Source organism: Anas acuta, chromosome 11 (genome assembly GCF_963932015.1).
Source record: "Anas acuta chromosome 11, bAnaAcu1.1, whole genome shotgun sequence".
Taxonomy (NCBI): Eukaryota; Metazoa; Chordata; class Aves; order Anseriformes; family Anatidae; genus Anas; species Anas acuta.
This window is the reverse complement of record NC_088989.1, coordinates 16,811,637-16,838,585: the sequence shown is the minus strand read 5'-3', so window position 1 is coordinate 16,838,585 and position 26,949 is coordinate 16,811,637. Positions and strand designations below refer to the sequence as shown.

The 26,949-nt window shown below is 36.2% G+C and overlaps 1 protein-coding gene across 24 annotated transcripts in view; it reads right to left on the bottom strand.

The window, feature by feature from the left end:
- The window catches only part of ATP2B2 (ATPase plasma membrane Ca2+ transporting 2), a 421,948-nt gene that overhangs the window by 53,101 nt on the left and 341,898 nt on the right, over window positions 1-26,949 (bottom strand). For all 24 annotated transcript variants that reach the window (XM_068695120.1, XM_068695119.1, XM_068695126.1 and 21 more), the window contains 2 exons: window positions 3,289-3,530; window positions 2,475-2,709 (listed from right to left, as the gene is read on the bottom strand). In XM_068695120.1, the coding sequence (XP_068551221.1) occupies window positions 2,475-2,709; window positions 3,289-3,530 (477 nt within the window). The remainder of the gene's footprint in view (window positions 1-2,474; window positions 2,710-3,288; window positions 3,531-26,949) is intronic.

The following is a 26,949-nucleotide window of genomic DNA, read 5'->3' as shown; positions in this document are numbered from 1 at the left end:
TTGCTGGATATCATTGTTGAATAATTCATCCAAATAGTATGTATGGAAGGAAAAGCAATAGCAAGAAAGTGCCCTGCAGTATAACCAGAACAGATGCAGCACTCCCATGTCTGAGACCATGCTAGCATGACACCACTGAAACAGCAGGTATGTCAAATATGTGACAACCTGAACACACCAAGGGTGTGTTCTGAGCAGCTCTGAGAAACTAGGGGAGCTATAAATTTGTATGCCATTAACTCCAAAGATCATCTTAAGGAAAAAATTCAGCCTTTTCCATTATAAACATTAACACAATATAAGGGAAAATACAGGTTGTCAGGATGGTGGCACTGCATTGCTTCATTGAAATTAGCTAATCTGCCATTTCTGATAGAATAAAACCTGATGTCCATGAATACTGAGAATATTAATAAAACAGAAGCTGTAGTAATATTTCACATTTTTATGCTTTTCCCCTGCAGAAGACACTTTGAAAATTCATAAACTCCAGTGGTGTGTCTATATTTAATTACTGGACTAATTCTTGCAAAATAAGGTCATTTATAAGAGCTCAACACCTTACTATTTGCAACAATTTAAGTGATACGTAATTCCCACTAAGTCAGATATTTCATACAGACACCATTTTCTGAAAATGCTTGTGTTATGGCTTGAAGGTTGTTTTGATCTTACCACAATGAAACAGTCAAAAGGGATATGGACAAAAATCCCCTCAAAACAAATTTCCCCAAAACAACTGCAGATTTGTCCAACATTTGGTAGAATTCTGGTGTTAAAAGGTGTTATCTACAAGAAATTCAGTACATTATTTAGATAATTTTAGAAATAAAATGTTTTTCTTCCTTCATCTTCTTTGATCCTTTAAATAGATGTCAGACTTGACCTCTTTATTTGTAGCAACACTATTCATTTTTACCTCAAGCTCCTATGAAATTATTCCCTATGAAATGAGAGTAGTTGTCTTATAAAACACATGGAAGGATAGTTTGCAGCTATTTTAAATAATAACTGCAAACCCCATTGCTACCCATTCCCTCAGTCTGTCATACCATACTGTCATACGTATTATAAAGCTATTTTCAAAAAACACGTATCATTGATCAGTTTTGGAGGGAAAGAGCACTGATTCATAGCTCTATTGGTCACTGACAGTTAAAATCTGTCTGAGTTTAGATAGATAGATAGATAAATGAGCTAGAGTATTAGGAGTGGAATCCATGCAGACAGGATATTTTAAGAATATTTTTAAATATTTTTAAAGACGTGCAATGTCAGGTGTAGGGACAGATGGATTAGCAGCAAGAGACCAGCGTATGATGGATAAAGTGAATGCTGTTCATCTGATGACTGCAGAAGTAAGGGTTTTATCATAGTTTTCACCTAACCAAGACTTACTTCATGTTATATTTCTCAATACTGAAAAAAAAGGAAAGAAAACCCACTAACACTCAAAGTACAGCTATGAAACTGGTGCCTATAGTTGTAATTATATCATGCTGTTTTCCTTTATTTATTTTCTAGTTACAGCAGAAATATATAAAGGTCTGCTTTAAAAGTTACTCAGGGAAATAGTTTTCCTTGCATGTCTAGCATTGCCACCAGTTCTCAGTGGATCAAATATAAAGATTTAGATATGATTAAAAAAAAAGATCCAGCAAAAACATAAAAGGAGACAGAAGACTAAAAAAGACCAAGATCGGTACCAAGCTACTTTATGCAGAATAAGAACCCGCTCTTTCTGTACAAGGGAAACTTGAGTTATCTTTCAATAACCTTACTCCAGAGCAAACGGCAGTCATTAATCATCTACTGAAATAACAGTACCATCGCAGAATGGATCTTGCTTCCATTGTGCATCACCAGTACTGATTTTCTCAAATTACTTGAATTAAAACTTCTGTCACGTTTTTACAAGCCATTTAAGAATAGGATCCATGAAATCTGCAGCCTCCCCATGGTAAAGCTTTTTCTTGTCCAAATATAACATTAAAAAGTTTCCCTGAATATATACCAGTTACAATCTCAAGATAATTAGCAAAGTGGCAACATCACAATTATAATCATAGCAATTATTATCACTACACCCCTTTCTTCTGCTTTCAGAGTTGTGCCTCACTGCTTTGCTTAAAGAAAAAATCTTTAATATCTGGGAGTATAATAAAACTTGTAATGATGAATTCTCCTATATACTCCTGCATGACAGAAGATTCAATCATTTTAATCCTGTAGTTCACAAAGCCCTATTTTGCAATATTTAAATACTAGTTGATTAATAGTTGATGTTTATCAAGTTAATTTGATTTTTTTTTAACCAACTGAAGTTTATTTCTAAAGTTCACTTCCACCTTCAACAGAACTAATTAAATAATAATAAAATTAAAAAAAAAAAAGATAAAGACTGCAATAAATCTATAGTTCAATTTCTGTTCAGTTCTCCAAGAAATGTTTTATGACATAAGAATTTGATATACCTCTGGCCTTACTGGATCTTCAATGCCAACAACACAAATGCAAGTCAGATCAGATAAAATGTCATTTTCATTGTCCCAGTCTGGCTCAGGGCTGCTATTGAAGTCTCGGAAAGCAACACAGATAGTTCTCAGTCCATCACAGGCCATTGGTTCAATCACTTTTTTCACCATTTCATCCCGGTCACGTGGTCTGAAGACACGAGGTTCACCGGCTGCATTAAGGATCCTGGAACACCTTTTTTATTTAAGAAAAAAAAATTAATTGTATATTTGCATGACAGTTGAAAAGTAATTCCTTGTACCAGCTCTTTTCATTCAACATCTTCCTTTTTGACAGCAAGTTTTAAATTTCTATTGAAAATATCTAGATCAAAGAAGATTCACTACTGAAATGTCATCAGATAGAATCTGACTGTAACTTATTATGGAGACACCAAGACCCTGTCCTCCATTATTTCCCTAAAACCCATGTAATTAATAAGCTGAGAACTTACAAAGAAATTGAAAAACCCTTACGTTCCAAATATGTTTATTAAACTAAAGAATGCATTCATAAATTACCAAATGCAGATGAGAAATAAATTAGAAGACCCAATATTTCTGCTAGCCAATGACAAGGAAAATAAGTCAAAGATTTCATCAGGGAAGAGGGAGGGGACTGGACATGGACAGTAACACCTTTACTCTCCTCAAGTGAGTCCTTTTTCTACCCTAGGTAGAAACACCAAAATTCCCAGGTATGTTTTATGACTGTCAGAATGTTTTGTATCGTTAAGATTTTGAAAAAACACAGCAAGAAATCCTTTGAACTTACTTCTTCAGAACAATTTCAGAAGCTCCTTTGCTGTACATTCGGAAACTGCCATCTGGCATTTTAATGACAGTGCTCATTGACTTTCTCACAGAGTTGAATGTGTAAACCTTATAAAGTTTCTCCTCGGGGATGAGGTTCCGAACAGGCTCATAATCTTGTTTCAAATCCAGGACAAACCCTAAGAGGCCACATTCTGTCTTGTTGCCTACCTGGCGAGGCAGGCCACCTTCTTTTTCTGGTGGCTGTAGAGAAGAAAAGATTAGATATGGATTTCTGTAATGATTAGCAGTATGCAATGCCTTCTACCCAATTAATAACATAGTTACAGTGTACAGTTTAAGATCTAAAACTCTAATTATGGAGTCATGTCTCTTCCATTTTTTTAAAAACTAGCAGAAATTTTAGTGTTATAACAGACTGGAAGCAGTTATGCTCACAACAAGGAAAATGTCTCCAGTCAGATGACTACATTTGGTCTTTTGCATTTCTTTTCTTTTAAATCAACCATGGGCAGTTGAATTTTTTATAGCTAGGCAAAACATCATTAAAAATGAAATAATTGTCTTTAGGCTCAATATAATTAATACTTACTCATCACAAATAGGATATTTTATATTCTTACTTGCTTAGAATTGAATTGTTTTGCTGACTTCTATGGGTTTAACGGCAAATTAAAAAAAAAAAAAAAAAATGTCCTTTTTATCTACCAGGCAGTTTTGAATTAATAAAATAAAATAAAATAAAATAAAATAAAATAAAATAAAATAAAATAAAATAAAATAAAATAAAATAAAATAAATCAATCTGCATCTTAATCATAATAGTAAACCTACATGAAAATGGCATTTCCAACAATGTAAAAAATAATAATCCTGCTGCTAAAAGCACCTGTTTCTAGGATCACCATATTTTAGTCAGCTGCTTCAGACATTAAATGTTATATATGTTTTTATACATATATATATGTTATATACATATATATATATGTTATATATGCTTTATATGTTAAAAAAAAAAAAAAAAAGGAGTAGTTAATCATTTTGTAATTCTTGTTACTTCTAGGGACAAGGACAGCTCTATCTTCCCATTTGAAATATAAATAAAAACAAAAAACAGCCACATTTCACACACACACACAAAATAGAAGTGTAATATACCCCAAATCAAAAATTCCTGTGTTGTCAAGATTCCAAACAGATTTAAGGGTCCCATGCATGAGCAATACTGTTAATAACTTACATTTTCTTGTACATATTAGAATTAGAGAATGTTTTTTTTTAAGCTGTGGAAACCAAGAGAAGGTAAAATCCTTTCACAACTTTAATTTGCAAAGTATCATACCACCGAAAACATTTGCATTTGACTCAAGACAAGGCTGTAAGTCATTGGTTTAAATGTCACAAACATTTTGCAGAATTAGGGCTGCAGGAATACATTCGGAATTATGTCCATGTTTTCACCATAGACTTCTAAATCTACCCTACTTGGGAAATACCTGAGGGATGAGGGGTAATGTAAGGTGATTAATTGAAATTACAAATCTCTAATCCCACTTAGGTTTGAATTCTTGCAATGAGTGCTGCCATAAAAGAGGGAAAGGGGAATTTTACATAAGTATTAGTAAGTATCCCAGAGAGTAACCCTTTGCAGCTGGTTTAAAAATGAAGGACTGATAGAAGATATTAATAGACTTGTCTAGAACTGAAGTAAGCAAAATGAAAGGCAGAATTTCCATAAGAATCATTTTTCTTTCACCAGAAAAATTTATACTCAGACAGATTAACAGGATTTCCTTTTCAGAGAGAGATGCATCTATGGTGAGCAGTACACAATAATCTAGAAATATTATAAGAGAGTTATCCTTCCATAACTCATTGTAACGTCTCTAGCTTCTACATAAACAATCATCTGACCCAGTTATATGGGTAAGATTTGTGTTGCTATGACATTTTAGCATTATTCCAGGCTCAAATTAAAACACTTGCACTTAGAAAGCATAGCAAAATGATATATTAAATTTATTATATACTATAATAACTTGTCCTGCTGTAATCCCATTATAGTGTGATACAACTGCCTTCTGGATTCTTAAATTCACTTAAGGATCCCTGCCTTACAACCCAATAACTTGTAGTTATATGATCTCTAAGGACTGTTAAATTCAGTAGATATACAAATTTCAGGTAGGAGTCAATAAAATACCATTTCGTTTAAAATAATTGGTTAATTTTCATGACACTGCCGCACACAGTTCTTGAAATGTGCTAAGAACTTGTTTTTTTTTTTCAAAGCAGCATATTAATCAACTTCACTGCCTAGATAGCAATGCAGAAAACGACTTATTTCATATCAAACTTCCTCTTTTAGCTCTAAATCCCTATTTATGTTGCCTCTCTCTGCCACTGAAGACAATGAATCTCAACATTGACTTAAACGTGAATGTGATTAAGACACTAGCAAATGCACACTGGAACCCAATGAAATAGATACAGATTTCTTTCCATCACAGACACAGAATATTAGATAACTGCTATTTCTTATGCATATGATTTCATCATGAGCAACTGTGAATATATACTGACAAAATAAAAATCTACCTACATTTGACAGTGTTTAAACCTAGAGACCTTCTAAAATTCATTTTTTATTTAACCGTAAAGTAGATCACACTTTCCTTCTCTTAGAGTGGTCTAAAAATAGACTTTTAGTGACCATCTTTTGAATGCAAATACGTAAGCAAGGGGAAAAAATACCAGTGAAAAAATGAATAGATATTTCAGAAAGGTTTTGAAATCTGCTAACAAGTGGCCACCTCCCTCTAGAGCAGCTGCTGTCTCCATACTCTTTGTACATTACATTAAAATAAAACATATGGTGGTGAGAGCTGGCAAGCACCACTTCCTTCCCTGTACTGTTTCAGCTCAAAATCTATATGCCAAAACTAGTTTCCTTGCAGATTGCTCTTGACAACCCTTCACAGAAGCTGCTGGCTGTTAAAACTTTGTACTGTGCTGTATCTACATTTATTGTTTGCTGAAACCTGCAGTTTATGGCACCTGGAACACAATTAAAAGGATTGTACAAAGGGGCTACTTTTGAATAATTAACTATGAATTACTTAATTGACTTGGTGAATGAAAATGCTTTGACACTGTAGGAGAGAAAGCCTCTGAACTGTGATGTGCTAAAAGAAACTTTTGAATGCATTGTTTCTCAAGAGCTCAGTGAAAGGTCTTTTGCTAGTCACAAGATAATCTTGTACTGGGAAGGGACTGATCCAACATACTCCTCCAATAAGTACTTCCCACTGATAATTGTATAATAATTTTGTTTCTTTCAAGTCTTTACATTATTTACATGATAATAATATTTCAATTGTAAGTAAATACTTTCATGTAAAACAAGTGCAAGCAGATGTAAAATAAATAGTTTTTATAACTATCAAATCAAAATAGGTTTCTAGGTCAAAGTACAGCAGTATTATTCAGGTTTAAAAATACCAACCCCAAAAGCTAATATTGACTTAATACTGAATTTGGATTACAAAATAAATTTTCAAAATGCTTTCAATGGAAATTAACTTGCTAGTAAAGACAGGTTAAGAGGAAAGCAAGATAAAACTGTGGGCATAGTTTACAGAGGTTCCTCAAGTTTTAAAAATACATTAGGAAATTATAAGGCTTCCATTTAACCATAACATTCACTAAACTTAATTTTCTTTATTGCCATTTTTGATGTAAGAGGAGAGAAACTGGCAAGAAGATCCGAGTAGTCTTTACAAAACAAAGTGTTAAGGTTTCATACATTATATGAAGTTGTCATTTGTTTCATGTTATGTTTTTGTGTTCCAGAATGATGATGACTGTAAATGTATTGATTTTATTAAGATAATTAGCTTTGCTAGATTATATCCATATTGAATGCTCCATTTCAAGTCCATTTACAAGAGGCAAACAGATGAAAATACATTTTTCAAATTAAATTGTGAAAAAAATCCACTTTATATTTTATTTACAGAGTCACATAATGGTTGAGGTTGGAAGGGGCCTCTGGAGGTCATTTTGTCCAACCGCCCTGCTCAAGCAGGGCCACCTTCAGCTGCTGGCCCAGGGCCACGTCCAGGCAGCTTTTGAAGATCTACACGGAGGAGACTCCACAACCTCTATGGGCAGCCTGTGCCAGAGCTCCATTACCTGACAGCACAGAAGTGCTTCCTGACCTTTAGATGGAGCTTCCTGTGTTCCAGTTTGTGCCCATTGCCTCTTGTCTTGGCACCGGGCATGACTGACAAAATCCTGGCCCCATCCTCCTTGCCCTCTCCATTCGTAGACATTGGAGAAATCCTCCCGAGCCTCCTCTTCCTCAGGCTGAACAGTCCCAGCTCTCTCAGCCTCCCCTCAGAGGAGAGGTGTTCCAGTATCTTAATCATCTTTGTGTACCTTCCTTGGACTCTCCCCAGTGGCAAAACCTCTCTTATACTTGGGTGGCCAGCACTGGACACAGCACCGCAGGTGTGATCTCACCAGTGCCAAGTAGAGGGGAAGGATCGCCTCCCTCAACCTGCTGGCAATACTACAGCCCACAATACCTTTAGCTTTCTTTGCTGCAAGACTTCATACCAAGTATAATCCAGACTCTGGATACCAAATAAAGCAAATTCATTTGCAGTATCTTCTCTTTCCTTCTATACTGCCTGTTCACGGAGTATTTATTGTTCTCTAGCTTCATCACTTCTGCGTAACTACACAGAAATGTAAAGATAAAGTTTGTCTTGGAAGAGGCTGGTTTTTATGTGCAAAGATTCTCTTACAGATTTTTTTTTTCCACTTCTCTTTATTGTTTTGAAAGGTTATTTAATAATCTTATCTGACTTTTCTCTTCCCAGACAATACCGTGGAACTGGTTTTAATTGAACTTCTGCTTACATTATAGTTTCATCTCTATCTCAGTACCATAACATACTTCTGGCTTTCTAGGCAGACCACAGCTGACATATTAATTATCTACATGACTAAGATAATATTATTTTAACCAAGTGCAAACATTTTATTAGAATTCTTGAAAGATCCTTTTTATAGATTAAAGCAAACAGCATCCTGAAGATAAGTTTTACTACAAATAGCTGGCATCAGCTCTGCACTATCAAAATGTTATGAATTCACTTTTATAACATCTTTATTTAGGAATAAAAATAAGTCTGTATCTTGAGGAGATTCTGATCTTTGCTACTCTTGAGCAAAAATCTAGAATAATATTATTAACTTGAGTGATAAGGAAGATCACAATTTGTCCTTGGACTGTTTGGAATTTTAAGAATTTTTTCACATGAATGAGTAATAAATTGACTCTGCTTTACACAGAGCACAGAAGGCAACACGTTAAATTACAGACAATGCTTTCTGTTAATATATTTGCCATTTTACAATTTATAATCACCACTGCCAGGTACAATACTGTTGAAATTCAGTTAAAGTCAAGTCAGTTTGAATTGAGGTCAGCATAAGGGATTGAAAAAGAACTGTTAACTTCTTTGAGCTGGTTGCATAATCGTTTTGGCTTCAGAAGAAACAGACTCAGTTAACCTTATGTACCATTCTGATCTCACTCACTGGATTTAAAGCCCGACATTTAAAAGTTTAAAGCTTTTTTTTTTTTTTTTTTTCTTATGAACACTGCTGAGTAGAACTACGGAATCACAGAATAGTTTAGGTTAGAGTAACAGAAGTGTTCTCGATCACTTATACGATTCCTTTCTTCATAAAATACACACTTAAAACATCTCTGTAACAGACATCAGGACATGGAGATTTTGAATTAAAAATCAGTCGGAAGCACAGGATTAGGAGAGAAAAATGTGGTTATACAGATGTGTATCGGCAATCAAGCAGTTCGGTGGTATTCTCTAGCATAAGATAAGACTAAAAGAGATCATAGCTCCATGCTGTTACCTCAGGTCCTGTTGCTGTCCCCAGAGAGCAGAGCTCAGCGTCTGCCTCTCCGCTCCCCTCATGAGGGAGCTGCAGCCATGAGGCCTCCCCTCAGCCTGCCCTGCTCTGGGCTGAACAAACCAAGGGCCTTCAGCCGCTCCTCCTGTCTTGACCTCTAGAGCCTTCACCATCTTTCCTGCCCTCCTTTGGACACTGAATTTTTATGAGTTTTATGTCCTTCTTACACTGTGGTGCCCAAAACTGTACACAGTGCTCAAGGTGAGGCTGCACCAGGTGGATCAGAGCAGGACAATCCCTTCCCTCGACCAGTTAGCAATGCCATGCCTGATGCACCTCAGGGTATGGTTGGCCCTCCTGACTGTCAGGGTACAGTGTTGACTCATATTCAACTTGCTGTTGACCAAAGCCCCCAGATCCCTTTCTTCAGGACTGCTCTCCAGCTCCAGTTTGTACATACAGCCAGGGTTGCCCCTTCCCAGGTGAAGAATCCAACCCTTGCTCTCTTTCATGCAGTTGGTGATTGCATAGCCCTCCAGTCTGTCAAGGTATTTCTGCAAAGCCTCTCCACCCTTGAGGGAGTCAATAATTCCTCCTCATCCAGTATCGCCTGCAAACTTACTTAGTGTGCATTCAAGTTCTGTATCCAGATCATTTATAAAAACATCAAAGAGATCTGCCCCCAAAATGGAGCCCTGCAGAGCCCCACTAGCGACTGGCCTCCAGCCTGATGTAACCCCATTTACTATAACCCTATGAAGCTGACCCATCAGCCAACTGTTCTCCCATCATATTGTGTATTTGTCTAGCTGTATGCTGGACATTTTGTCCAGAAGAATACTGTGAGAGACAGTATCAAAAGCTTTCCTGAAATCCAAAAAGATTATATCTACTGTCTTTCCTCAGTCAACTAGATGGGTAACCCTGTTGTAAAAGGAAATTTAGTTAAGCTGGGCTTTCCACTCATAAAACTGTATTGAGTATGACCAATGACTGTGTTGTCTTTCAAGTGTTTTTCTGTAACTCCCAAAATAATCTCCTCTATCATTTTACCAGGCACTGAAGTGAGACTGATAGGCCTGTAATTACCAGGGTCTTCTTTCTTGCCCTTCTTGAAAACTGGGACAACATTTTCCATCTTCCAGTCAACTGGGACCTCTGCAGATTCCTAAGACTATTGAAAAATAGTTTAGAGAGGTCTTACGGTGACATCAGCCAGGTCCTTGTATACCCTGGGATGAATCCCATTGGGCCCCATAGACTTATATGCATCCAAGTGAAGCAGCAGAGCCCACACAAGTTTGGGATTAGCTGGGAGTTCCTGCAGTCCAGTCCTCCCAACTCAGGGCTCTGGGGGTCCCAGGGCCCATCATCAGTGTTAAAGACAAAGGCAAAAAAAGCATTATATGTCTCTGCTTTATTGACATCCCTATTTGTGAGGTGACCAACCTCATCAGTAATGAAACAATGTTATTGCTGGTCCTCCTTTTGCTGGTAACAAAACAAAACAAAAACAACAACAGAAAAGCCCTTCTTGTTGTCCACCACAGTACTGGCTAGCTTCAACTCTAATTGAGCTTTGGCCACATGAATTTTCTCCCTACAAAGGCAAATAAATAGCATCTCTGTAGTCCTCCCATGTTGCTTGACCTCACTTCCAGTGTCCACGCACTTTCATTTTCAGCACAAGCTCTAGAAGATCCCCACTCTGCCAAGCAGGCCTTTTGCCCTGCCTGCCCGAATTCCAACACTTTGGAATTGTCTGCTCCTGTGCTCTTAAAAAGTGATCAGCACTGATGGACCCCAATACCTTCAAAGGCAGATTTCCAGGGGACCTTAGTAATTTGTCCCTGAGCAGCCTGAAGACATCTCTCCTCATATCCAGGGTTGAAGTTTTGGTGGCAGTTTTCCTCCTAACACCAAAGATTTTAAACTCAACTACTTCATTGTCACTGTGTTTGACAGCTGCCAATTGCCACCAGGAGGAGGAACAGAGGAAAATAATAAGTGGATCACAAATAAATAAATAACAAATCTGAAAAATTCACCATCCCTGTCCTGTATTGACATTTCCCAGATTTGTATTCTGAAATTATTGGAAAAGGAATAACAGAGGTAATTCAATATTTACTCCTTTCAACAGCTTATTCCTTTCACCTTCTATCAGCCACAAAACCCTAATATTCACAGCAGCTGTTTCTTGTGAGAATGGCCACCAAATAAGTCACCTCCAGTTGTCACTATTTACTTTAGGCACCAGCAGTCACCATCATAAGCCTACCAAAATCAAAGCAACATATTCCAAATCCTGACTGACAGGTGTTGATTTGGTAGCCAGTCTGACACATGTTCAAGATCTAGACAACGTAAAACAAAAGCACTTGAAACATGTTTCAGCATTCTCAAGAGAGATCAACTCTGAAGACTAAAATTAGAAATGTAAACAACAACATTATTTAATAACAAAGTTGTGCATTTGTAAGTTGTTGTGTAATACTTGTGGGTAGTAAGGCTGCCTTTTCACTGAAGTAGCTTCCGTATGTCCTCTTAATTACTACATGCTGAACACAGCCAGCACTCTCACATCACTTAGACCTCTGTGCTACAGTAAAATCATAGTTTCAAAGTATATCTATCTATATATTGCACTTCAAGCCTAAGTCAGGACACTAACTTACTGCCAGTTCAAATTCTTAAAGCCATAAGATAACCTTCACATCCCTCACAGTTAGAGATCAACCAGGACATCCTGCTGAGCTCAGTTACACTGTCTGAGCAAGAAACAAGTAGCAGAGAAGCAGATGACAAGAGTCCCCTGTGACTGATCAGACATAGACTGCACCCTTTAGCTGACATGAAGCAGGCTGCTCAGACGAGTGACAGCAATGCTGCTTGGCACTGCCACCCAGCACGGGCCTCACTCCTATTATTTAGCAACCATTAAACTAAAAGATCTGCTCAAAATTCCTAGCAAATTGGTTAAAGGAATTTTTGACTCATTACTGTACAGGGAGTAAGAAACAATATGATTCTACAATAGCTTCCTATACCAGATTAATATCATAAATATTCAACATCTTTGCCTATTCTCTGAAGACAGACCTGGAAATGATATAAAAATTCAATTATTGCAATACTCTGGTATTGTGTAATTTGCATTGCTAGCACTTGTGATGGATATAGGTTATTCAAAGAAAACATTATATAAATCCTGCATATTTTTAACATCTCTTGTAATCTCAAATAGTAGCAACACAATCATCATATAAAAAGGGGCCAGCTGTAATTATGCAATGTAGCAGCATGACATTTCCTATCAGCACGGCAAAGTTAGGGAGTGCAGCAGTGATGTGGCTCAGTGCATATGGACTCATGCTTGTTTCAGCTCACATAACAGGAACAAGGAAAAAATGATCCTATCCATAAACTCCCCCAAGAGTGATTATGAAAGGTGAAATCATGCATGAAGAACAGACTGAAAGGCTGGTGTGACAGCCTCTTTACTCCCTCTCTGATTGACTGTTACCCATTTTAACATGCAAAGTGAGCTAATAGTTTGCCCTTAATTTTAATAGCAAATAATTAAATTGCCCTTTTAGTTTGAAGGACAAATTTATGCTTGATTCACTTGAATTTAAAAAAAAAAAAAAAAAAGTATACGTCCAAAAAATACTTCAGCAAGTATGAAATTTCTTTCCTCTTCTCACTAGTTAAATGTAAAAGACTGATAGGTCAGTCCTGTACACGTTTTTCACAGAATTGCAAAATACTTGAGGCTGGAAGGCACCAGTCTCACCTGAGGATCCTGCTGGCTCAGTGCTACAGCCCATCAAGGTCCCTCTGACAGGCAGCACATCCATCTGGTGTCACCAGCCACTCCTTTGTATCATCTTCAGACTTGTGGGGGAGCACTTGGCCCCATTATCCAGATCACTGGTAATGCTAAACGTTATTGCCCCCACCTCATGGATCACTGGGATGCACCACTAGAAACCTGCTTCCAGCTGGACTTTGTGATCACAATTCCCTTAGACCAGCAGTTTGGCCAGGTTTAATTCCACTTCACTGTCCACTCTTCTATTCTGTATTTCCTCCGTCTGTTAATTCACTCTCAAGGACAGAGGATGGAAGTTAAAAATATAAACAGAACATTTTATATTGTCTCCACATAAATTTTGAGACATACAAAATGTTGACACATAAGCAATTTGCAGTGCTTATATGAATATATTACTCCTAGGTACAAAGATCTTGTTAGCATTAATTAGAACAAACTTGTTCTATTTCCTTCAGCTTCACAACCAGAGAAATACTAAGTGGGGTACCTACAGTAGAAGCAACATTCAAGGTAGTTAACAGAGCTATATTTAACTACATTTATCTCTGTAATTAATTCAGCTGGGCCCAGAACAGGGCTTTTGTTTGTTTGATTGTTTAAAATTATGTAAATATTAACTGATAACATTTTGAAAGTAATACCTTTTCACAGAGTCCTGCATATGTTACTGAATAATATTTATTCTGAGGAACTGACATTCATGTTATGCTTATATATCGCAGTTCATTAGTGACCCTGCAAGCAGATGTGCTGCATGAGTTATTCCTTTTCATCTCCTAATACATTTTAGTTCTCCAATTTAAACTTTTTCATTTTGTGATATTGTGTCTGTTTAAGGTGTCAAGAATTAAAATACAAAGTTGGATATAGTCTAATTTAAAAAATAATAATAATTTACAAAAAGCTCTGAATTCAAAATCCACAGCAGTTCATGGCTGAATTTAAACAGAGGCACATTTATACACCCCGTTACAGCACAAAGAATGAATTCTTAATAATCATGAGTGACACCACAGAATAATTCCAGCCTCAGTGTTTCCAGATTAAACTGAGTTTTATACACAGACATTTTTTCTTTGTGTTTTCCCCAAAACAGTTTTGATATATTTATAATACCGTAAGATCTTACTTGTCTGTATGAAGGGTCTTTCCTACTGTTATTGATCAAACCAGTGTACATCTTCTATTATAACCTATAATCATCTCATTACAATTTGACACTCAAATTTTGAAATAATACATTCCATTTCCAAATCTGAAACACTGAAAATCTCCACTCCTGTCCTTTTGCACAGTCCCATTCACAGGGAACTGGCAATTGTTAGATTTATACTAGTGCCATTCCAGCTTTAATTGCAACAAGAACTGTTGACAAGTAACCTATATAATCAAAATAATTAGACAAAACAATTGTTATTAACTTACTTTAATTAACAACCAATTTACTTTAAATATAGTCTAAGTACAAGGTTTCAATTAATGCTAGCTATAAAGATGCAAGAGTATGTTTCTCCCCTGTTAAGAATGTCTTCAGAACACAGACCTGAGTGACAAATGTGCCATTTCTAAGGCAAACTCACTATGATTAAGAACAGATTAACAGATTTCATAACTCTCTGATAATTTGTTCCATGCATTTGGGAAAAGTTTGTTATATTTTCATGAACCACAAATAAGTTGAACATTTTTCTTCAAGCGGAAAAGAGAAATTGCACTTAATTGCAGAATTGTAATTGTTACCTCCATAATGACAACCAAGCATCTGCTACCTTGTTTCACATCTATAAAACTAAGGGTTTACTGCATGCTAATATTAGACTGGTTTCATGAATTGCATGAATGGTTGCAGACACAGAAAACAGAGACAGGAGACAAACTACATAATGCTGAGTTGATCAGATAGGGAAAATTTGGTTTCAAGAAAGCTTCTGCAGCTTAAACATTTTGTTTCCAAATTAGAAAAATGACTAGGGATTTGTATGTTTTTGCTAACATGATTAGAAATGATGCATCTGTTTTAAGGCTGAAACCTCATCTTTTATGTTTGAGGAAGGATCAATACACTCTCTTCAGTTGTTGCAATGAACTAACTAGCAACTGTCTATTTGGAAAACATCTTTTGAGTGATTCTGATAAATGCTACCAACAGTGTGTTTCCTAGCATTACAAGACTTTCTCTCACCCAGATTGCACATGAAAATTCAATGTTTCTGAACATGACATCAACAAAATTTCAGTTAGTCTTCCTCCCTTTAAATTAACTTATAAATTCCTTATCAAAATTAATCATACTTTTAATAAAAAACTCCTCTAATAGTCTGACGTGTATCTCATGTGTGTTTTCTACTATTCACTCTATGTGAATTTCAGCCACAAAATAATGAAATGCAACCATCCATTCCATCTTATCTAAATACACTTTTAAATTTGCATAATCTTCTCTATGCCTAACTGGAAGCAAGAAGATAATCTTGTACTGTGCTGCAGACATTAAGTCATTGTTTTAGGCAAATGAATTGAGGGGGTGGGGGATGGGGGGGTGGAACAGTGCCATGATGTGAAAAGTCGGTGTTAGAGGGCTGTGATGATGATCATACCGTACATGAATTTCATCATTACATCAAAGAAATTCTTGACCTTTATATATGATCGTCAAAAGCTTGAATTTCAACAACATAAATAGCAATATTTACACGTAGCTGTTCTGTGCATTCAGTCTTCACCTGAACAAAACTTATCAATACTTTGAATTTTCCACTTCTGCCTTTTAAATTTATCTCAGATAAGAAAACTGATTTTCAAAAGACCAAACTAAAGCAAAAAATCAGTATTAATACTCACTGAGTTTCTTGTTGCAGCACTATTAAAACAATTTGTGTAGTTTATGGAGCCAAATTTAGTAAGTGTAAAGCAAATCTAGGCACATGAAACATAAGAGGAGATTCTTTTTCACTTAAGCTACTGATTATAGCGCATCATAATTATAGATCTTCTCTGTCAATAGGACTCATTTCCAGAGTGCGCCAAAGAGTTCTTCAAGCATCCATTTCTAAATAAGTCTAAAAAGATTAGCAACAGCCACTTTGTTTATCATACAAAATGTACTTGTCCTCTTTAAATCTATACTAGCATGTATCCACTGAAATTATTTTTAAATTGGTTTTGGTTAGTTAGAGGTTGTTTTTGGTGAAGCAAATGCATGAATTCAAGTGAATGTAATAGAATATAATACATTATAGATGTAATAGAATATAATACATTATAGCAATGCTTATCTAATATTTTCAGTAGTGTCTGGTTTGGTTTTTTTTTGTTTGTTTGTTTTGCTTTTTGTGTGTGTGTGGTGTTTTTTTTTTTTTCATGATTGATGTGGTAATGTTCGATATACTTTATAAATTCAGTCTCTCTCCTCTTCAGGACACCAAGAATGATGCTTTTGCTGGAATAGCAGACTGTGAGACTGCAGCCAATTTTCATCTGATAATTCATTCAAAAAAAAAAAAACAAAAACAGTATGATGGAGAGGTCAAACATCTTGTCTTTCTTTATAAGAAAACTGTCTAACAAAAGCTTGTTTCTCACCTTTTAGAAACAGAAGTGGGATATACAACCCCTAGCAAACCAGCATTGAACACTGTCAGTCCTTCTCCTTTGTAGTGAAGGGAAGCATAAAGTAACTTAATTCTCTGCTCACTTCAATAAAAAGTAAAAACCACAGAAAAATAGCAATGAATGGAACACTTTAATACACTCAATACTTTCATCCAGTATTATGAACATCAAGCTACATCTACTACCCAACACTCATTTGCGATTTCAGATAGAATTAATGTCCTGGTGTGTCCATAAAGACTTGTCAGCAGTGCATTCTTTTGCTGTGCACATTTGCACTTACACATGAGACAGGTTAGCAGTAGTAAATACTAAAAACATCCTGAATTTTTACAAACTTCCTTCCAGAAGCTTATTTTTTCCATGCAAGATGTCTGCCAAGAGTTCTGTCATTCCTTCGGTGATGCTAGGGAACAATATAGTTCTGACTATATTAACATACCCCTGGCAACCTTTCCTTTGAAAACCTTCAGAGTTTCTTCTGCCAGACTCTGGCTGGGAAAATGACTGTATGTAACAAATGCCTTCTGTCCACCAATGTCACAGGCCTTTGAGAGTCGGTGCCCCACGCAGTTTGCTCACAATGTGTGGCTACAATTCTTCATAATCCCGTCCATTCTTGAGATTTTTCAGGTTTATTTGGCACTTCTAACTAGCAGAAAGGCCATCATTTTTGGACACCTTCCCACACTCACTTGTAACTAATATAAAAATATGACTGACTGGAATGCAGGAGGGCCAAGACCTTCACACCCAAGAAGAGAAAACTGGAAGCTGAAAGAAAAATCAGGAATGGGGGCTATCTGTGAAAGAAAGCAGGAACGAGAATTTGAAGCATAGTTTTTTATTTACTGAGTATTTAATACCAGCTTTCTAGGACTCACTGTGACTCGAGTAAAAAGAAGAATAATGTTTTGCTGACGTGAACAGAAATAGAAAAAAAATGTAAGCACAATTTAATCCCAGAAGAGCAATGCCAAGTCAATTTAAAGTCTTTTTCATGTGTACAAAGTAACTCCTGCACATCCATTGCTCTGAAACTATCAAGTTATTTTATCACATATGGTATTTCTGATCTGTTGTTCTTCAGTCACTGCTTCAGTTTTTTGTTTGATTGTTTGTTTTTCCAAAGGAAAATACACCCCTTTGGAGTTTTATGAGAATAAAAATAAAACTTACTACAAACCGCATAGTGTATATTATATAATTATATTACATATACACCAAAGAGAATTAATGCCATATTTCATTAAATGACATTATGAGGTGATTCATCCTCTGTGTTCTGTTTTTTTTTTTTTGTTTTGTTTTGTTTTGTTTTTTGTTTTTTTGTTTTTTTTTTTTAATAAGTCTTTCTAAGTATTTTTGCTTGGTTATGAAACCAATACCATTTATATAGAGCTGGCATTAAATTATCATGTGAAATTATTGGCTTTCTGTTCTTGATAAAGAGCATAAAGAACATCTAAATTAAAACAGATTACAGAATATTAAAGTAAGCTATTTCACAGAATCAAGATATGCCTCAAATGTTTTATACCCACTTATGTAAAAACAAAAGCGCCCATCAAGAAAACATGCTCCCTGATAATATCCCATACAAAGTGTTAACGCTGAATTCTAACCAGCATATGAATCAGCTCCAAAGTGTGACAACTGTTTCCATAAGGTATCATAGGAATGAAAAGAAGTATGCATTAAAATCATTCACTGTGCCAATACATCTTATTACATAAAAATAAAAATAAAAAACTGGGGTCTAAAAATTATCAGACAACTATGAGTAGTATTTAGATGAAAACACCATGGAATACCATGCAGGGAAAGTGACTTCTAAAGCCTGCTTGCATCTACAGGTATGTTTGGAAATAACTGGCATTTATCCCTATAAGTGAATCATCCTGCACTGGTTCACGGAGTGGAAAATAAGATCATGAAAGTAACATGAATAACATAAAAGAAAATCCTATGCAAGGAAACAGGAAAAACATTGTATCACAACAAGTTAAAAAAAAAAAAAAAAAAAAAACTTAATTTACTCATTTTCATGCAAGCAAGCAGAAAAAAATGCTAACATTCTGGTAACAAAAAGCTTCCAAGTGACTGTTAGTCCTGCTTATAATCTTGCTGTGATTAATTATTCCAACAGGAATAAACGGAATCTGCAGTTACCAAATTGTGAAGGCAAAGGCCAGTATGAGTAAGGTTTTATGTATCTGTTTTCTCTAGCATGAAGAAAGAAAATAAAAGAAAATAATTTGTCTTTTAGCTATTATGTCATACTACACAGTATAGTGTAGGATTGTTTTATTCGTCCATCTTCTCTTCACGTGTTATTAGGGAGGACAGTCACACCTTTCTTTTGCAGAAAAAGAGACATGGAACAAAGGAAAAGGCTGACCATACTGTGGGGAAACCTGTCTTGCCTCTGACAACCTGGCCACAAATGAAAATAAGCATCCTTCCAGAGAGTTTAACAATGTCAACAGCAGATTTACAGGATGACCCTGCTCTGATCTCTGCTTCCTAATCCTTCTTTGCTTAGGTAAATCCATCCCACAGACAAGTGCCAAGGAGCTTTCCATGCAGCTGATGCCATTCTAACCCCTTATACACAACTCCCCAGAAATGAGGCTTTATTATAAAATGCTTTCAGCTAGCAAGACAAAGCACTTGCATCCTGACAGCAGAAAGCGCATGATGGATATAACAACATGTCCTATGCTTTACACAGTCCAGTACTCTTTTCTAAACACAGTTATTTCAGTTATTAACTCAGTAGCTAATTTAGTGAGAAAAGTTATATTTGTACCTCTTATTATATAAAACTTCAATAGCCAGTGATGTGTGAATATCACTACTCTTTGCTAATTGCCATTCCTAGAAGCAGAGACAATTAACTGCATGATTATTATCTTTAATAATTATTATTTACACAGTAAATGATATGCACGCTATAAATTATTTTTTTTCTGCCTAAATTATTCTGAGAAAATGCTTATCAATCACTTTAAGAAAAAGTTTTAAAGACAATGTGGTTGGGGATTGTGTGTATGTGTGATGGTTGTCTTGCTTATATAGAAAAAGATACTTCGCCTGCATTGTCTGGTCCCATCTACAATACACCTGCTTAATACTTAAAGGGGTCTTATAAAAAGGATGGACTCTTTACTTGAGTAGATAATGATAGGACAAAGGGGAATGGTCTTAAACTAAAAGAAAACAGATTTATATCAGAGGTTAGGAGGAAATTCTTCACTCAGAGGGTGGTGAGGCACTGAACTGAGAAGCTGTGGACGCCCTATCCCTGGAGGCGTTCAAGTCCAGGTTGGACTGGGCCCTGGGCAACCTGGTCTGGTGGGTCGCATCACTCCCCATGGCAGGGTGGTTGGAACTGGATGGTCTTTAACCAAGCCATTCTATGATTCTATGATTATTATAGCCATTTAACAGTTTGCAAAAAAAAATAAATAAATAAAAATCTGAAATAAATAGATAAATTTACCTATAAGATAAAAATTACACCTATGAAGAAATAACTCTTCAAAATCACTGTAGAAATCAATGCAATCAAATTTTAATCAAATCAAATCCATTTTAGAAAAGAATTCACAGTGCACTTCATTTTGCAAAACAGATGGAATGGGAAGGTTTGGGTAGAGCAAGAAAAAAGTTTTCATAGTCTAAGCAACTGGTCTGCAGTATGTAGAGAAAAAGCCCCCCAAAAAGCTATCTCAGAAGTGAATTGGGGAACACTATTTCTATTTTCCATGTCATTTGTCAAATTGGCATTAACCTTTTAATTTTAAATGGATCAAACGCACCATTAGCTAGAGAGTCAGAAATGCTCAAGAGAATATTTTAATGCCATCACCTGTGCACTCAGAAGCATAAGAATTAACAATTTCCACAAATTTCTGTTACTAGGACAACATGCTGAAAGAAGCCAATGAATGTTTTACTGCACCACAGTCACACTGCTTACTGACTACTTAGGAATTACTGACCTAAATCCAGCCCTACTGAGATGGATTCTGCCACCCTGAAACATGCTAAAAAAAGTCATTTTTCCCAGATTTTCTGCAAAGCAGATTTATCTATATGCTTCTTATATCACAAGTTTAGCAAGTTTTTGTGCACCTAAGACCGCAGAATGCAAAGGGTAAAACCTGGAGCAGGGCCTCAGGAGTTCATACAAACCTACTTGTTCTTTCTGAGACAGTGAAAAGCTACAAGCTTTGAAGTCCCACAGCAGTTCAATTTGCCAGTTAAGGATTCTCCCCTCAGCCTATTTTTCTGTGCATTTTCTGGATAGCTTTTAAGCATAAATGAGGATTTTGTCATTCCCAACGTATTCCACAGGAACAGTGCAGGAAGAGGATTCATGCCTATTCCTCTTTCTTGCCTGCTGCAAAGCCAGATGACACTAGCACCAAAGCAGTGCAGTGCCATGATATGGGCTATGTTGCAAAAATGCATTCCAAATGTTTCTCACAGTTTACTAATTTCTCTTTAGGTAAGGATAAAACCTTCCAAAGATATAGAACAAAAAGGCTGCCAAAAACCTTCCACAGATCTATCCTCATGCAAAATGGCTGCCCAAAACAGCGGCGCTGCCTCTGCCCCCTCGCTCGATCTTAAACCAAGATACTGCAATCTTGACCCATTATCTAAATGTGGAATTTATTTTTGAGCGTTGCCAAAGGAAACAAACCTGAGACCAGAAAACCATTACGAAGGATGGCCTCAGCTCAGATACACACCAAAATTAACTCAAATCTCTCCATTCCAAAAATACACGTGTAAACCTCCCTGTGGACAAACCTTACAATCATATGTGGAAAAAATGATGCAGTAAAACAGGGACAGCTGTACAGCCCTGGAAGGGACTGCTGTTTGTGTGTGATACGTGCAAGTACCACTGCTGCTGTGCTCTTTGCATGGCCTAACCAACTCTCTTCCTTATCATCAGTTTTACCTTCCCCACCCGCAGTGTGCCCTCATTGTGACATTCTGGAGTTCTCGTTCCTTCTCGCACTGCCACTCCTTCCCCAGAGCTGAGCTGCTTTCATACAGGTAGCCCAGCCCTGACTGAAAACAGATGAATTACTGATCTTTTGCTCAGACTTATTCAGGTCAGCAGCTACAGATGCCAGTTTTGTTTGCTGCTTAACAGTAATGGTAGGTATCTACAGAGGGAAGAAAATAGAATTTAGGCCAGGCCATTTACTCAACCTTTTTCTTTTTTCCCCTAACCACTTCTGTCCCCATTTCTTTTTTTTCTCTCTCTCTCTTTGTTGTTGTTATTTTTATTTTTAAAGTATTTTAATTTGGAACACTATTAGCATTTTAACTTCCTTGCTTAAAACAAGACCCAACCTGAACCTCCATGTCAATTAAAACCAAATGGTAATTTCATTTGTATTTTAACACGAGAAACAAGGGCTTATAAAGAGGTTTTAGGAAGACCGTAAGTAAATGTATCTTTCCAATTTCAACTACCAAAATAATTTAAAAAGTTGTTTGAATGATAAAAACTATTTTCTCATGGTTCTCCTCTGAATAAAGAGAATTCTAGTGACATCCAACAGTAGTTTCATTTAGCGTGACTGCCCTTGGCAAACAGCTGCAATAAAATATTTATATATTTATATATATATCTTTTGCTGTAGCCTCAGGAAATATAAATTCCAAGGATTTTCTGCTGATAGGTATAGCATAATCTGATTGAGGGTTTTGAGTCTGGTGTAAGAAATGAAACACAATTTTTAATTGTTAGGGTCCTCTATTCTATTTTGAAAACAAGAGTTCATATAAATACACACACGTATGTATATGCAGAGATAAAAGGTCTGTGTTCTGTGAGACAAGAATTAGAGAGCTGCAAGCAACTACCATTGAAAAGATATTTCCATCCTCTTTTCACTCACGGATAACTTTCTAAATTAATCTGGAGAAATGTATGGAAAAATCCATAAATTAACCTACCACTTATGAAGTTTTTTTATTAATTCAAACTTCCAAATTATCCACATTCCTGAACACAACTTTAAATCTTCTAGGAAGGTCTTACTATATTGAAAGTGATGGAATTATGAAAGGTAAAAGAAAATGACTGTGAATTTCTGTTGGCAAAATAGTACGTGTATATAAATTATTCCTGAGAACATTTTTCCACTAATTAAAAAAAAAAAAAAAAAAGAAAAAAAGAAAAAAAAAGAGAGAGACAAGATGAAGTATTTGATAAATGAAATCCAAAGACTTTAAATTTGATGGTTTTAAAAAACAATTCTATAAAATAGAAGTAAATTTTGTACTTTATATACCTCTTTTAAGACTATTTCTGAGGGGAACCTAATGTCTCCAACAACCTGGATAGCTGTACTACTTTTGGATGCAAATATATTCCTCACGAATAAAACGAACCATTCCCCTGGCTACTACATCCATGTTCTCAATACCCATGATATATTTTCATTTATTCCTGCAAGGTACTGTTGTGCTTTTAAAATCTTACTTTATTTGTGCACTTTAAAAACCTTATTTTCAGTTACTTTAACCATTTCACTTCTGTAGAATGCCATTTCTTTTTATGTTTCTCACATTATGGGTTACCTACTTTTTCTGCCAGCCTCCCTCCACCCCTCTTCTCCAAGAAAGTATAGTGCATTCATTCCATTTCTGCATCAGACAATCAGTTAAAAGAACTATTTATCTTTAACTAAAAAATTTTGTGCCAAAACTTCTTGAACTGCTTTCAGTATAATGACATTAGAAATTTAGTTACACTTTTTTAATACGATCTTTCATTATATATGCATGAAAAAGTAATTACAGAAAGCAATAAGATGAATTAACACCTTCCTTTTTTTCCCACTAAATCTTAATGGCTGAGTTTAATGCTTAAATGCAGCTCCATCCCACAGCTATGCTGCACATACCCCTACAGCTAGCCCACTCCCTCAGCGTCGCTCTCTCCCCCAGCCAAGTCCCCTTCTCAGGGCAGCTTGCGGGGAGCTCCTGTTGCTCCCTGCTGGGAGTATTTGGGGCCCTCAAACTCATCGTCACAGTCCTGTGAGTAGAGGTCTGTCTGAGTGCACAGTGAAGAGCCTCATCTGGAGCTAGGGTAGGAATGTAACTGGAGTTTGGGTGCAGGCAACAACCTGGGTATCTTCACTATCTCCTTAGAGAGATGTTAATGTAACAAGCAGGTGGGTTTGTGCTATACCATAAACAGGAAACATACCATTTTCTCTGTTCTGACTGCAATAAATTTGTCTTTTTTTCTTTTTCTTTTCTTTTTCTTTTTTTTTTCTTTTCTTTATTCACCCCTTTTGTTCTAATCAATAGAGGTGTTTTTGTCCAATAGGTTGTACCAGGTCACATTCATTACTTGAATAACATTTATCCATGTGTAAACTATCATATGTTTACTTCATTTCATAAGTTGGCAGAAGGTGTGGAAAACAGTGAATGTTTTGCACTTTTCAGTGACATATACGTCTTTTTCCTTAAAGAGTCCCAGCTAAAGGATATCAATACATTGTGCTAAATACTATGCAAATGCAGTAAATGATACTTCAGATCTTCAGAACTGAAAACAGCCTTCCTAATACTTATCCAGATATCCACCTAAGCACAAGTAGTTTTTTTGCTCCCTAGGCACTTATTAAGTACCTAATGAAATGCCTATGTTAGATCACAGTAGCTGAGTCTTTCCACTGGTACTGAAAATCACTCAATTTAATGCTAATTGTGATCTCTTTTTAATAAGAACATACTATACCCATCTAGAGAGCATGTCATCTTTGCCCTCTGACAGCTTTCAGGAAATTAAAAGGATAAATACTTTTATAATTAAAATGGAATTTATGCAAGCAAGAGCTCGAAACAAGAGTCAAATCACTGGTTTTAGTATATGGACTCTATTTCATTACTGCTCCATGATATTTGAGATCAATGTACCTCTGCTCCAAGTGCAATCTAAGCATTCCCAAAATGCAAATTTTGTTTTCAGAGTAAGACATGCTTTACAAGCCTTATCACAGCTCATGTGCAAAAATGTATGAAGTGCCATTTTTACTTCCATGGGGAGGGGGTGGGGAAGCTATATAAAACATTAATACTGGGTGAAAAAAAAGACTTTCTGGAGAGCAGCTTCACATAAACAGCATAAACACAGCACTAAAGTTGCTCTGAGGCTAACAGAATGCAAAAGCAGCTCACACAATAACTTAATCCTTGGAAAGTATTAAAAAGAACTATATATAATGATGCTATTGTTTAGTTAGAATAATTTGTGTTTGATCTCTCAGGGAAATTCACATCTTTTATTACAAGCAGTGATATTATTTTCTTTTTATATTTTTATCAACGGTTCAATTGCCCCTTAATCAAACAATAATGCAAGAGGGAACATTTCTCATTCAGCACAGTATCTTGACTAATTTTACGGCCCCATATGTGATTACTCTGAACAGAAGTTCATGCAATGTGCAATTTACAGTGTACACGTAACTATATAACTAATAATAGAATATGTAAAATTCAGTCTTTGTGACATAGCACTCATATGCCCTTTGGGTTTGAGCTGATATTCACAATTTGATTTAACATGCCCTAAGAATGAGTGCATAAGCATGCATTCAGTATTAGCAGTTAGAAAAATAATTCGGCACACTTCATCCTGGAAAAAAAATCCCTTATGTATTTTTTCCTATAATTATGATTTTTAATGAATAAGGGCTTTGGAGCAACACAGTTTATCTTAAACTTTAGCTTAAGCTTGCTATAACAATAACTCCTCTGATATTGGAGTATTCTCACGGAGTCTATACTGCAAGGCTTGACCTTATGATGCTGTTATAAGAGCTAAAATATCCCCAATAATTTTATACAGATGAGTTCAAGTAGTCATCTGATATGCAACCAAACAATGGTGATTTCCAGAGAATTTCACCCATTTTTCAATTTTTCAGAGGGTTGATCTCTGTGCAAAGCTGTAAAAGAACTGAAGTGGTGAAACACTGACTCCTTTTAATAGGCACATACCATTAACTTTAGTGATAAGCATTGAGTCTTAGCTATGGGGAAAGTAAAAAACAACACCACTATGTTGAGACCACAATGAAATTTTAAAACTACTATTGACGAGAAAATTTTCTGTCAAATGAAACTACTACCATAAGAGAAAGAGAGGACATTAAACACATGGCACAGACGCATCCCTTTGGAAAGTGGTCGAATACGTTACCACATCTTGCTCAGAAACTTGAACTTCTGAGATTCAGAGAGCCTGAACTTGTAAGGAAGTTGAACAAAAACACCTCATTACTGTGTTTGATCTCAAGAATGCAAAACAAGCAGCAGCAAAACACAAAACAACTGAAATGCAGATGATGCTGAGTCTTACTCTCCCCGTTGTACCTGACTTACTACCAGCCAACCTGCCTGTTCTGTGCCACATCATCTCCCAGCAATGAGTTAAATTCTGCCAATGTTGGTAACATTTTACCAATGCACTCCCAACACTGAACTCCACAGTGACAGCTAGGACTGATGCTGGTGACTAGCATTACCACTGCAGCAATTATACAAATACAAATGCACACATCTGCCTATTCTCCTTCACTCCTATCTGTCTGTATTACCTTGTCTTAACTCCAGTCTGTGTACTGAGGCTGAGTTTGGTCCCATTTCGCTTCCTACAGAGGAAGTACCCAGAGGTACTGGGGCTGTAATTATGTTAAAATATATGGGTATATTCCTCTCTCCAACAATCAAATTATGAAAACATGCATTTACTCAGCGGCAGAAAAATATTCTTACAAATTTTTAAATATGGAAATTAGATTTCAAAAAGCCACTGCCATAAAATCCACCCAGCATTTACACATAACCTCCCAAAATAGGAAGGCCCATCTTTCATTTAATCAACCCTGCTAACCTGGAGAGACTATAAGAAAAAGAAGAACGAGATTGAGGATTCAGCTGGGAACAGGCACTGTCAGTTGGATCCTCACAGCTGGAACATGTGTAGCTCCAGGGTATCTGAATTTGAAGTCAAAAGGAGTAGCTCAAACCTCATTTGACTACAACTACTTCTCCTTGCAGTGCAAGAAAAGAGGTGCTCTCACATTGCTGGATGTTTTCAGCTGCAAGATGTCAACAAACATTGTCTGTCTGAGCTGTTGGAGCCATCGTGTCCACTGTCAGTGTAAGAAGTAGGTCAAGCTGTCTTAGGCCTGGTTCTCCTCACATTTCCCT